The 12,990-nt window shown below is 56.7% G+C and overlaps 1 protein-coding gene across 3 annotated transcripts in view; it reads left to right on the top strand.

Annotated features, from left to right (window-relative positions):
- Positions 1 to 12,990, top strand: part of RASGEF1C (RasGEF domain family member 1C) — a 61,888-nt gene that overhangs the window by 29,107 nt on the left and 19,791 nt on the right. For 2 of the 3 annotated variants that reach the window (XM_031437992.2, XM_031437989.2), the window contains exons 1-5: positions 127 to 2,470; positions 2,632 to 2,754; positions 3,707 to 3,844; positions 9,561 to 9,761; positions 10,871 to 10,945. In XM_031437992.2, coding sequence (XP_031293852.2) covers positions 2,294 to 2,470; positions 2,632 to 2,754; positions 3,707 to 3,844; positions 9,561 to 9,761; positions 10,871 to 10,945 — 714 coding nt within the window. In that variant the 5' untranslated portion in view covers positions 127 to 2,293. Of the gene's footprint in view, positions 1 to 126; positions 2,471 to 2,631; positions 2,755 to 3,706; positions 3,845 to 9,560; positions 9,762 to 10,870; positions 10,946 to 12,990 lie in introns of those variants that run through there. The other variant, XM_031437990.2, reaches the window with a different exon arrangement.

Below are 12,990 nucleotides of genomic sequence, written 5' to 3'. Positions count from 1 at the left end.
GCCCCAGTGGGACAGCCTCCAAGAGGTCCTGGCCATCTGCTGTGCCGAGAGGGTGCCAGCAGCCGGCCCACGCAGGCATACGTGACCCTCAGCCGGAGGACACCAGAGGCTGCAGCAGGAGGACAGCCCATGCACTGAGGCCCAGGCCAGGGCCCAGCTGGCGGCGTGATGGGGGGTTGGAGGAGGGAGGGCAACACGGGCTGCCCATCTGCTCTCTGGGCTTCCCTGTGAGTCCCAGCGGTCCTGGCCCCCAGCTCCACCCAACCCCTGGCCTCAGTGACTTGCTGCTCCAGAATCGAGCTGGGTCCGAACCCCACCCTCACCCCCACTGTGTGTCCAGCACCCCACACTCAGCCCCCAGTATCAGGCCAGGCCTGAGATGCTCTGGAAGCTTCCCAGCTCATCTCTTGAAGCTGTGACATCCTGGCTTCCCCAGAAAGGACGCCTGCAGCCCCACCCACACCATCTGACAGACCACCCTGCCCAGCAGAGAGGTTTCCAGAATCACATCCACCTCTGATTCTGGCTCATCTTTGAGAAAACTGAACCGGGATCTGGGTCAGGCTGCAGGGAGAAGATGGCAGGTGCCTGGTAGGAGAGAGCAGAACTTGCTGGCCTCAAGAGTGTTCTGTCTTGTGGAATGAGGTTCAGGTGCCGGGCCCTGGGTGTGGTGCAGAGGCGGCCCCACCCCAGAGCTGACCACTGTTCCCCACTGAGCCTGCCCGCATGCCCAGGAGCCTTCCTGCCATGATGGACAAGAGGCAATTTTGTGAAATTTTACAGTTTCATCAGCTGAAAATTGAACACTTACACCTAAATTTACTGGGAAGGTGAAAATAAAGCTGTGGCTTTCCCCACGGCTGGGACTGTCCAGGCTGCTGTCCACATTGGTTCCCACACCTTCCCCACACTGTAACCCAGTCCCCACACCCACCCCCACACACCCTTGAGACAGCCCTCTGTGGGGCTCCCTCTGATCCCCCACATCAGCTCTGACTCTTCAAGTCCTCTGTCTCTACTTCCAGGGCCACCAGGTCACCCAGGGGGGCTGGATAAGTCAGAAACAGGCCAGGACCAGGAGCTGTCATGAGGGCAGCAGGGGTGAGATAAGCAGGGTGATGGGGACACTGATCCCTGGAAGGCCCCTGTGGTGAGCGTGCAGGACCCCACAGTTAAGACTGCAGGCTGACTTGAATGTCATGGGGGCATGGTTGAACAGTCACAGGTTTGGCCAGGACTCTTGCCCTGAGTGCCCCCAAAGGCTTCGTTCAGGAGCACTGGCCTGTAGGGATCTGTGAAAGAGCCTGAGAGGAAGCACATTCCTCTGCACACTTGTGGGTGGGCACCTGCTGCAGGCCAGGCCCTTGACTCAGTGCTGGGTGGGAAGACATGCGTGCTCTGGCGCCACCTACAGGAGGTCTGGGTGGAGCAGTCGCCATGTAACAGCGCAGGTGGGCTTTCGCTGCCCCAGGCGTCAGCAGCCCCCAAGCACTCAACAATGCTGATGAGGAGGATCTGCTGGTGCCCACCAGGAGTCAGGCCCAGCCTTGGAGGAGCTGCTGCAGGGAAGCAGGAAAGCAGGGAAGGTTCCGCCTAGGAGGAGGAGTATCAGCCATGCCCAGAGGGATGGAGAATTGAAGATGGTGGGAGAGCCTTCCAGCAGGAGGGCATAGCTGGACAGGTCAGCAGGTCCTACGCACAAAGAGCCTGGAATGCCAGGCTACAGAGGACAGCCATTTGGCTGCACTAGAGAGAAACTCAACTTAAACAGGCTCATGTGATGGAGGAGTCCACAGAACAGCTTCAGGTACAGCAGGATCCAGGGCCTCACACACTGACCTCAGGAATGTTCTCAACTTCCTGACCCTTTGTGGGGACAAGATGGTCCCAACGGTGCCATTCCACCCGCTCAGGGTCCCCAGGGGAAAGAGCTTTCAAGTGCCACAGCGTTCTAGGACTGCATCTGAGCCATCCAGTCTGGATCAGGTCCACTCCTGATTCATTCTTGTGGTCAGCGGCAGGCAGAATATACTGACTGTCCAGGCCTGGTCAAAAATAACCTTCATTGGGGTTGGGAGTAGGTACTGGAAAGAGCCAGTCCCTAAAAGGTTTGGACTAAGAGTAGAGGAGAGATGGTTCCTAGGGGCTGCAGTGGCTGTGGGGTAGGGGTCCCTCCCAGGAAGTGATTGCTGGGCTCAGGTGGGCACAGAAGTGCCTGTGGGAGGCAGGCCCCACCCAGCCAGGATCCCTGGGGACCAGCAGGTCCAACTCTCCCTTGCCGTTGCAGGCAGGCATGCCCCAGACACTGAGCACCTCCGACATGGTCACCCCGGGCAGCCTCAGCCCACCCCCTACTGAGCCCACGGATGGCGAGCAGGCCAGGCAGCCCCTCCTGGATGGAGTGCCATCCTCAGCCTCCCTGGACACCTTAATCCAGCAACTCGTGCCCACAGCTGACTACTACCCCGAGGTGGGTGACCCACCCAGTGGGGAGGAGGGGCCGCAGAACGGGCTGTCCTCCACCAGGTGTGGGAGAGACAGCAGGGCCGGGGCTGGGGGTGGAATAGCCTGGGAGGCACATCCTCCCATGCCTTTGTGAGCACGTGATGCCTTTCTCCCATGTCCCCCCAGAAAGCCTACATCTTCACCTTCCTGCTGAGCTCCCGCCTCTTCATCGAGCCCCGGGAGCTCCTGGCCCGGGTCTGCCACCTGTGCATCGAGCAGCAGCAGCTGGACAAGCCGGTGCTGGACAAGGTGAGAGGCAGGGCAGAGCAGGGGGGCCTCTGAGTGTACGCACTCTCCCCTGCCGTGCCCTTGTGCACCAGCCTCCTGGAGAGGCAGTGATTGCCCCTGTCCTCCTGACAAGGAGCCCACAGGGGTTTCTGACTTGTCAGAGGCCCGGAGCCAGAAAGGACAGTCAGAACCTCTAACCCCAGTTCGGTTTTCCAATGCCCCAGGGGGGCCCTTGAGCTCACACTGAGCCCAGATCCGGTGCCCCAGAGCCCCATGACTAGGACCCGTGCCATCTGTGGCCTGGGATGGCCCTGCAGCATTTGCCGGGCTCCCTGCCCCCATCACGCTCTGTTCCACCCTTCCATCTTCTGTGGTTTCACTGGCGCCCAAGCCTTCCCTTAGTTCCCCACCTCCTTTCCTCTGTCCCTGGCCAGATCCCACTGGCAGCGGCCACCTATTTATACACGTGTCGGTAGGGCTCCACTGTCCCATGATAGAAACCCAAATTCAACTGGCCTAAGGCAAAGGGACTTCACTGGCTCATGTAACTGCAAAGTATCAAGGTACCGCTGACTCCCGGGGCTCAAACATCGTTAAAAAGTGGCCTTTCCCCCTAAGACCACCTGCTCCGTAGTCCTGTGGGCCAGCCTCACTGGCTCAGGCGGGCTCTCTGCACAGTGACAGGTAGCCTCTGCTGATCCAGGCTCAGTCTGCCCTTCCCAATCCTGTGAAAAGAAGATCCCGACGAATAAACGACCTGATCTCATTGGCTTAGCTTAGGTCATATGCCCATCTGTGAGCCAATCACAATGCAAGATGGGGGTGTGCCCTGCCCTGATTGGCCAACACTGATCAGGTGCTCTCCCCGAGCCCTGGGGCGGGGTCAGCTGGGAACTTGGCTGTTTCTGTGACCCCCACCCCACCTCCTAAGAAACCCTCACCAAACTCAGACAACCCTCGGCTTGCCTTGCAGGCCCGGGTCCGGAAGTTTGGCCCCAAACTGCTCCAGCTGTTGGCCGAGTGGACAGAGACGTTCCCGCGGGACTTCCAGGAGGAGTCAACCATCGGCCACCTGAAGGACGTGGTGGGCCGCATTGCCCCCTGTGACGAGGTGGGCGCACCGGGCACCATGTCTCCTCCCTCACACCCAGGGCCTGAGCCCGTTCCTGGGCCTGCCCTGGGCCCCCCGCTCCCTGCTGCAGCCCCTCTGAAAGCAGCCCCTTTCTGCCGCATCAGGGAGTCAGGCACTGCAGAGCTGGCAGGGAAGCCAGGCCTCCCGTTCCAGGCCTGGTCTCTGGATCTCTCTCCTGTCCTGCTCCCATCAGTGGCTTCAGAGGGCAGGCGATTGAAGACCATTCGTGGACTCTTGTGGTCGCGTGGTCAGGCATTGTCAGTGACCCACAAGGCCGGCCGGGCAGAGCCTGCTTCCCCAGTGGCTTGGGGTGCAACCAGTGTCCGGCATCAGGTGCCTCTGCGCCCCACGTCCTGCCCTGCTCTCCCGTCTGCGTTACTCTGGGGAAGGCACTTAAAGGTGAAAGGAAATCAAAATCCCTGCCTCCCAGGATTAGGGTGGAAACCCTGGCAGGGAGTGCATGTCACTGGGAAGAGACTGAATGTGGCAAGCTGATAGCTAGCGACAGGCCCCAAAGTGGGTCTGATCATGGCAGGGCCAGCCAGAGCCACAGGGAAAACTGCACAGGCAGGCTGGGCGACAGGAGGCCATAAAGTCCAAGCCTAACTGGGGTTCAGAAAAGGAGGCTCTGCTCTGGGATCATTTCATATAGCAGGCAAGTTAGCTGTTTGGAGAGCTCGGGGAGGTGAGGGTCATCTCCTCCTCCTCCTTTGCATCCCCTGATCATCTGGGATCCACCTGCTGTGGGATGCAGCACAGTCAGAGAAGGCTCAATGATTGAATGGGTTAGGAGGATGAAGCAGGGAAGGGAGACACGGACTGACTGACTGGCTGGGTACACAGTTGGCTACTTTGATGCATGAGTGGAGCCGGGAAGAGAGATGTTTGGGTGGTTGGGTAGGCAGGTAGATTTATGGGATAAGTGGATGTGGAAAGATTGATGGCAAGAAGTGGAGGAGAAAGGCAGAGATAGTGGCTAGGTGAGTGGGTACATGGATGAACAGATGGATGGGAAAGCAGGTGAAGGGGCAGGTGGATGTCTGTGCATGGGTGTGGGTGGGTGGGTGAGAACATGGTTAGGATGGATGGATGGATGAATGGACGGATGAGTTGGTAGGTGGATATGTGGGCAAATGGATGGATAGGTGGATGGATGGTGGATGGATGGATGAGGGCAAATGTTAGAATGGAGGGAAGGATAGATCAGTGAATTGATGGGTCTGTGGGTGGGTGACTGTATAAAAGGGGAGGTGGGCAATAACAGATGGGTGGAGAAGAGATGGGTGCAGGGACAGTAGATGGATGGATGGATGGATGGATGAATGGATGGATGGTTGGAGTAGAGGGCGTGTAGTGGGGTGAGAGCCCACTCTCCTGAGTTATCTCCTTACCCCCACCCCCAATAGGCTTTCAAGCAGTGTGAGGTCTAAGCCATTGACCAAATGGATTATCTTCCCTTATCAGACCTACCTCTGCCATTGGTGGAGCCATTTCAGAGGCAGACTCTGCCATTCTGGCCTTGGTGGTGTGGGACAGCTGTAAGTCCTGGGCTTGTCTCCTCAAGAAGCAGTGCCTCCTTACCAACCACCCAAGAATCTGTCAGGGCTGTGCTAGGCACTCTTTTTTAACTATGAAAATAAGCTCCAACCAAGACCCGTGAATGGGCTGTTGAAAGCAGTCACCCACCAGGCGTGGGTTTTCAGAGCAGAAATAACTCACTCGGGGCATTTCTTATTCCTTTCATTGGAATACAATTAAGTGTGCTGAGTAGAGTGAGCTGCCCACCCACCCATGCAGACCCAGGCTGGGGCGCCCCGTGTGTCTTTGTGAGCCCCTAGTTGCCCTGCCCCAAAAAGCACCTGCTTCAGGGGGATGTCCTATGGGCGCTGTTTCGCCCCTGAATGCTGCAGGTGGGCTGCAGCCCTCCCAGCATGGGCACAGCCTCAGCTTGGAAAGGAGCTGGTGAGCCCTGAGCCAAACTGGTGGGGCAGGGCCGCAGGACTCAGAACATGGGGTGTGGGTCAGACCTCCTGCTCCCAGATCCAGGCTCAGGAACCACAGCTGTGTGACTCTGGGTAAGACACTTTCCCTCTCTGAACTTCAGCTTTATCTGTAAAATGGACATAATGACTGTTCCCACAGCACAGCTTTGCGTCAGAAAGTCCCTAAAGTCACACGTGCTCTCATTTCAGCACTCGGTGAATGTGAGCTATGATGAGGAACAAATTCCTCCCAAAATTCAGACACATGGGGATTATCTTGAACTTTTATGGAACTTTTGTTATGGAACATTTCAAACATACACAGACAGACAATAGAAACCATGGACTTCTGTGTGCACATCCCCTAGCTTCAACAAGTATCAACGTTCTGCCAAACTTGTTTCTTCTATCCCCTCACACACTTCCCCCTCCCTCCAAATTATTTTTTAAACAAATCAGAGACATTATATCTTTTGCTCCAAAAATATGACAGCATTATCTTGTAAAGGATTTCTTACACAGGGATAGGATCAAATGATATAAAGTGCTATGCACAATGCAGTGAGGTGAGCGCAAGCCTTTTCAGAGCTGTATGTCTTTGGGCAAGTTACTTAACCTCTCTGAGCCTTCGGTTAACTTCTGTAAGAGGAAAGATGATAATTCCCCCCTCTCAGGGCTGTGAGGAGAACAGTGCTGCTCAGCGGTGGGGAGGAGATAGTAGAGGGCCAGGGCAGAGTCAGGCTCTCCCATCGAAGTGGCTGTGAAAGGCGACCGCTTTCTCTTTCTTCCTGCCCCCTCTGCCGTTTCCCGGAAGACTCATGCCCTCAGTGTGCTCTCCACCTCCTCTCGGTAGCTGAGAACAAGAGGGCCGGCAGGGAGCTGAGAAGGCCATTTTCCATGACTCTGGGTCCTGGAGAATCCATCCAAGCCTTCCACCCCAGCCCCTGTATCGAGGTGCCTGCTCCGGGCCACCCTCTGCTGGGCAGAAGACCCTTCCTTGGGGGGAGGCTCCCAGCAGACTGGGCTCAGCAGCTTCAGCTCAGGAAGGCCAATGCCAAGGCTGAGGGAGACTGGGGGATCCCAGGGAAGGCCAGAGGGAGACAGGACAGGGGGACCGCGGTGCCCTGGCCACCCCCACTGGGCTGGCCAAAGGAGGAGGCGGGCGTGACAGGCAGTGCTCCCAGGGACTGGCCCTGCCTTCTCCTCGCACAGCTGGCTGCTGCTCCCCACAAGGGCGTGAGTGCTGGGAAGCTGACGGGGGTAGCCAGCTGGGGGGTGCAGGGCTCCTGCCCGTGCAGGTGGGCTGAGCCCATAGGACATCAGCCACGGGCTGGCTCAGGTGGGCGTGTTCAGGAAACCCCATAAACAAGGGCCAGTACTTGTCTGGCCAGAAATGGGTTCTAATCACAAAACACCGGTCCAAGAGAACTTGGATGGAGGCACCTGGAGAGCCATGGCCACCATGCAGGCCACCACTGGAGAGATGACCTCTGCACTGGCAGCCAGCTCTGTGCACACAGCCCAGGCTCCGTGGGAACGATCGCAAAGACAGACCAGCCCCTGTCCTCCCAGCGGGCGGGCAGCTGAGCCACCAGGGGATTGCTGAGCCATGCTGGGCACTCCCTGGTGCTTCAGATGTGGGCTCCTGACCAGGAACATCTCGGCATTCTCAGTGATAGGTCCCGGGTCCCCGAGCCTGCCCAGATTCACTGACATCTCCCAGGCCATGGCCACAGGGCATAGAAATCTGAGAAAATGAGAGGAGGTCAAAGAGGTCAAAGAGCATCTCCACATTCAGAGGGGAGGCAGGCAGAAGATTTGGGAAAGAACCAACAGAAAAGCTGGAGGTTAACACCACTGGGAAAAAAATTAAGTGGAAAAGAGAGGGATAGATGGAGGCAGGAGGAACCCAGCATCCAACCGCAGTGCAGACAGACAATCCTGCTAACAACCCAAGGCAGGAGGAACCGGGCCACTGAGGCAGGTACTCCTGAGATGTGGCCCCTGGCTTTCATGACGGGAAGTCTGGGGTGACAGCAGGAGACCGTCTGATGGTGACGGGGGTGGAGCCAGATGGGGTGCTGGAGGGATGAGTGGAGATGTGGGAACTCAATAGCCAGTGTGGCCACCCCAAGACAACTGGCTGGGCAGTGGAGAGATGGGGGCTGGTGGAGGTGGCTCAGCGGTGACTGACTGTGTCACCGGGGCTGGCTCTAGCTGGACTCAACGCACATCTTCCCAGCACTCAAATGAGGACCTGGGAGGCAGCGTGCTGACCATGCTTTTGTATGCAGCAAAGCTGAGTGGGGATGTTTCTTCCATAGGTGACAAAGGGAAGAGTCGGACCTCAGTTTACCCCACGCTGCCCAGCCAACCCCTGGGTGCCCTGGGTCTGCCCTCCACGGCTCTGGGATTAGGGTTAGGGTGAGTGTTAGGGTTTGGGTCAGGGTTCCCTGTGTCCTGAGGGCTCTGCCACAGCTGCCCTGGCCACTCCACAGAGAAACTTTCATAAGGGGCTGGGACACCCATGTCCACCACCAGAGCTCTGGGCATCACCAGGGCTGGACTTAGTGCTCCTTTGAGCCCCATCAGGGACTTGAGGAACCATGGAGTTCCCCGGGAAAGTCCTCTGCCCCATCTGCAAATGCCTCTGGGTCTGTTTCAAAGCAGCATGAAGACAGTGCCCTCTTTCTACCTGAAATTACCTCGCAGTACTGACTGTCCAGCAGCCATTATCTTCCGAAGCCTCTGGGACCAGGCCCTGCTGGACACTCCACCTGTCTGCCTGACACCTCGTTGTTGCCAGGAAGCCAGGCCCTGGATGCCCACCACCACTCCCAGGCCAGCTGCTGGCTCAAGGGGGCTGACTCCACCTCTGGGAGAGCCATTTGTGGACAGGTCGGGGGGGCCCTGTTCCGTGGGTTACCGACCAAACCTTTGGGAATGTGTGGACACTCTTGCTTAGTAAACCCAGCCAGTCTAGTAACACCTTCCTAGGAAACTGGGGTCTTTGAGGGGTGATAATCAGTTTCCCCCTGGGATGAAAGGGTGGTCCCTATGCCAAGCCCAGGGTCAAAAACCCATCCGAGCTGTGTGATGAGGGATGTCAGTCCAGTAAACGGTTATCAAGTGTCCACTGCATGCCCGGGGCTGTGACAGAGAGAGGTCAGCAGTCTTCCCTGCCCCTGCCTAGCTATCACTCGGAGTAAACCACCCTGACCGTCTCCCGCAGTGGTCCTGTAAGGAAGTCACACAGGGTGGCTGCAGAAGGACTGCCCGGGGCAGTGGGTGGACAGCAAGGCCAGTCAGCGAAGGCCTCTCTGAGCTAGGCCGGGCAGACAGGAGGGGAAAGGGCCAGCGCCCTGGGCAGAGCCCATTCCACGTCTCGTTTTCCTCTCCCTCCAGCTCCCTGGCAGTGCCCATCCCCCCACCCCTCCGCCCACACGGCGAGGGCAGCTGTGGACCCTGGTCACCCTCCCTGATGTGTGCTCTTCTTGGCTCCCCTGATAATCCTGCAGGCTTCTCCCAGCCAGTCTTGACGGTGGCCCCAACCCCAGCCTGCCCTGGACTGGGTCCTGCTTCAGGGTGAGGGCAGGTGCGGGCATGCCTTGGAGCAGCCCATCCCTGCCGGCGGGGGAGCCTGCCTGCCTCAGATATTAGCTGTGGGGAGACGGGTGTCCAGGCCTGAGCAGCCTCTCTCCGCCCCGCTCCAGGCCTACCGGAAGAGGGTGCATCAGCTCCTGCAGGCTTTGCACCAGAAGCTGGCGGCTCTGGGCCAAAGGCCGGAAAGCCTGCTGGGCGCCGACAAGCCCATCTCCTACAGGACCAAGCCTCCGGCCTCCATCCACAGGGAGCTCCTGGACATCTGCAGTGACCCCTACACGCTGGCCCAGCAGCTGACCCACGTGGAGCTGGTGAGCAGGCCCATGCCGCCCTCTGGCCAGACCCAGAGCCTGGAACACTGAGAACAGCTGGCCACCCCCCCACCCCCCATCTGCCCCCCCACCCCCATCTCAGACTAACCCATGGCCTGAGCCCATCTCATCAGGGCCAACTAGGCGTCTCCAGAGAGCCCTGACTCTGGAGCAGTCTCTCACCGCTCCTGGGGTGAGGAACAGGAGGGCTGGAGGGGCCAGCCCCACCCAACTCTGACCTCTGGCCTGCCTGAGAGTCCAGGCCTGGGACAGAGGACCTGGGTTCAGATCCTGGCTCTGACACCTCCTGATGTGTGACCGTGTCACAACTAGCGCCTGGGAAAGAAAAGAGGGCCTCACTTCCCCCTCCAGGACTCACAGTCACACTGCACCCACCCAGCTTTTCAGGGAAGCCCAGACAGCCCTCCTGTTTGTGAAGGGGATGCCGGGGCCTAGCCTTCAGCATACTGGGTTCCTTGTAGATGCAGAGCGCAAAGGGCCTGCCCCAGAGAGAGGGAGGTAGCGGGTAGATTTCTTTTCTTTTAAACCTCCAGCACTTAAGATGCCCTTGCTGGTTCCAGGCACTGTGTTCAACACGTACATGTACTCTCTCATTTTATCTTCCCACCACCCTGTCAGGTAGGTGCTAGTCTCAGTCCCTTTCCACAAATGAGGACGCCAAGGCCCAGAGAGTTTAAGTGATTTACCAGAAGTCACACAGCAGAAGGGACAGAGCCAGGATTCAATTCTGCCCCAGACTCCATGCTCTTAGCCACTAGGCCAACCCTGGAGGGAGCAGGTCATTTCAATTACCCAATGTCGAGCCTGGTTTCCTAGGATCACATTCCACAAGCACTCCCCATGGGGACACTGAACCCTGCCTCCCCTCCCCCACCTCATGAACAGCAGTAGCCCCTCGGCATAGAAAAGGGGGGCTGCCCCCTTCAGGACACTGCTGAGCTCCATGACAACCCAGAACGGGACCGTGGAGCCCAGTGAGCAGGCAGGTGGGCTGAGACAGGGAGCTGCCGCAGCCCATGCCAGGCCCCCAGGGGGCACCCCCTCCCTCCCCTTACCTTCCCCTTTTCCTGACTCTCCTTCTGGTGCAGGAACGACTTCAACACATTGGACCCGAGGAGTTTGTCCAGGCTTTCGTGAACAAGGACCCTCTGGCCAGCACAAAGGTAAAAGGCCCTTGGATGGACTGTCCCAGCAGTGACCCCTACCCTCTGGCCCCTGTGGGGGATCCCCATTGGAGGGGCCTAGAGCAGAGCAGATGGGCTTGGAGCGGCCGTGCCCACTCCACCCTGTCCCTAGCCCAAGACCCTCAGCTCTGAGTCCCGGGGAAGCCCGGGAGGGTGGGCCAGGTCACCTACCCAGCGAGGGCGGAGGGGAGGGCAGGGTGGGGAGGGGGAGGGTGGAGGGCGCACCGGGGCCGCTGCAAGACCCCCGTGCGCCCTCCCGGTGCGTTTCGGTGGGCGCCGGTGCCCTCTAGCGGCCACTCGGGGGAAGAGCTGGTGCGCGCTGCCCACGGATGGGTGCACACTCTTCCCTCTGAAGGTGCGCCAGGCGCTCAGGACATGGTCCACAGACCGAATTTGAGAGCCGGCCCCTCCTTTCTCACAGCCCAACCAGCGGTTTGCCTGGTGCTTATCAAGGAGTTAAATCTGAACCAGAACAGAAACCATTCTGTCTTCAGCCCTGGCACCTAGTAAAAGAAATGCAAACTAAATGTACAATCATATTTCACCTCTCAGATAAGCAAAGGTTAAACATTGTGGGTGTGCATGTGTAGGGGGAGGGACACTCATCCACTGCCGGAGGGGGTGAAACTGGCACGGCCACTCTGGAGGGCAGCAGGGCAAGTGCGTCAGCACTCGGAATGTACATTCTGGACCCCAGCTTCCCACAGCTAACAATTCATCCTGAAGATATGCACACCCACGTGCACAAAGATACATGGGCTGTCTCTCTGGGCTTTATGACCAAAGGCTGGAAGCAAACTACCTTACCATCCGTGGGGTCTGCATTAAAAACTCTACGACATCCATACGTAGAACCCTGGGCAACTCTTAAAAAGGATGAGAGCAACTGTAGGAGTGGAATAATCCCCAAAGGTCCATCGTCGAGGGAGGAAAGTAGAATGAACAGCGGTGACAGAGTGTGTGACCGTCTGTGTAGCACCAGCAAAAAGGGGGTGCGTGATACGCATTTGCTCGCACACGTGTGGGCAGTCTCTAGGAGTACTGGGCACTCTCGGGAGCCCAGCCTGGGGCTGGGGGCAGGCGTGGAAAAGAGACTTGGCTGCTCCTCGTGGGTATTTTTCTGTTTTGTTTTGTTTTGTTTGGGGCTTTGGCCATTTCCAAGTATTATTTCTTTTATTGTGAAATACATCGAGGTTGCACGTGGTATCTGTTTACCCACGCTACTGGGGATGAAGATTTGGGTTGTTTCCAGCCCCATGGCTATTACAGATATTGCTGCTGTGAGCATTCTTAAGTATTTCCAACATATGAAGGGACATTTTTTCCTAGGGCATCAGTTCTCAAGGGCTTTGGTCTTAGGATGCCTTTCCACCCTTAACAACTATGGAGGACTTCAAAGAACTTCTGGTTATGTAGATTAATAATACCAACCAGCAAAGCCAATAAGTTTTAAAATTTTTATTTATTCAAAAATAATAACCCATTATATGTTAACATAAGTTACCTATTTTATGAAAAATAGCCCTGTTTTCCAAAATAAAAAATTACTGAGAAGACTGATTTTGTTTCACAGTATTTCCACAAATCTCTTTATTGACTGACAGTGGAAGACAGCTGGGTTCTCTTATTAATCTAATACTGCATTTAGTCTCTTGATGTGCATTATTTTGGTTGAAAAATCCAACCTCACACAAACACGTAGTTGGAAAGGGGAGGAGTATTTTACAGCCTTTTCAGATAATTGTGAACGATCTTCTTTGACACTACACTAAAACTCAGCAAGTGGTAGTTTTTTTAAGATTAGTTGCAATTTGGAACCAGAAAATACTCTATGACATTAAAATCCATTGGTCCGTCCTGCACCCTGAGTGATCTTTTTGTCCATGATTTTGTGACAGGCATGTGATTGGCCACTTGGAAAATATAGTTTTGCTGAATCAAGCAGATCTTCCGAATGTTGGCATATTTCATTATATGATATTTTTATATTCATTAACATCACTACTGATCTCATGCAAAAATAA

This window comes from Camelus dromedarius, chromosome 27 (assembly GCF_036321535.1).
Source record: "Camelus dromedarius isolate mCamDro1 chromosome 27, mCamDro1.pat, whole genome shotgun sequence".
Taxonomy (NCBI): Eukaryota; Metazoa; Chordata; class Mammalia; order Artiodactyla; family Camelidae; genus Camelus; species Camelus dromedarius.
This window is presented reverse-complemented; position numbering and strand designations above follow the sequence as displayed.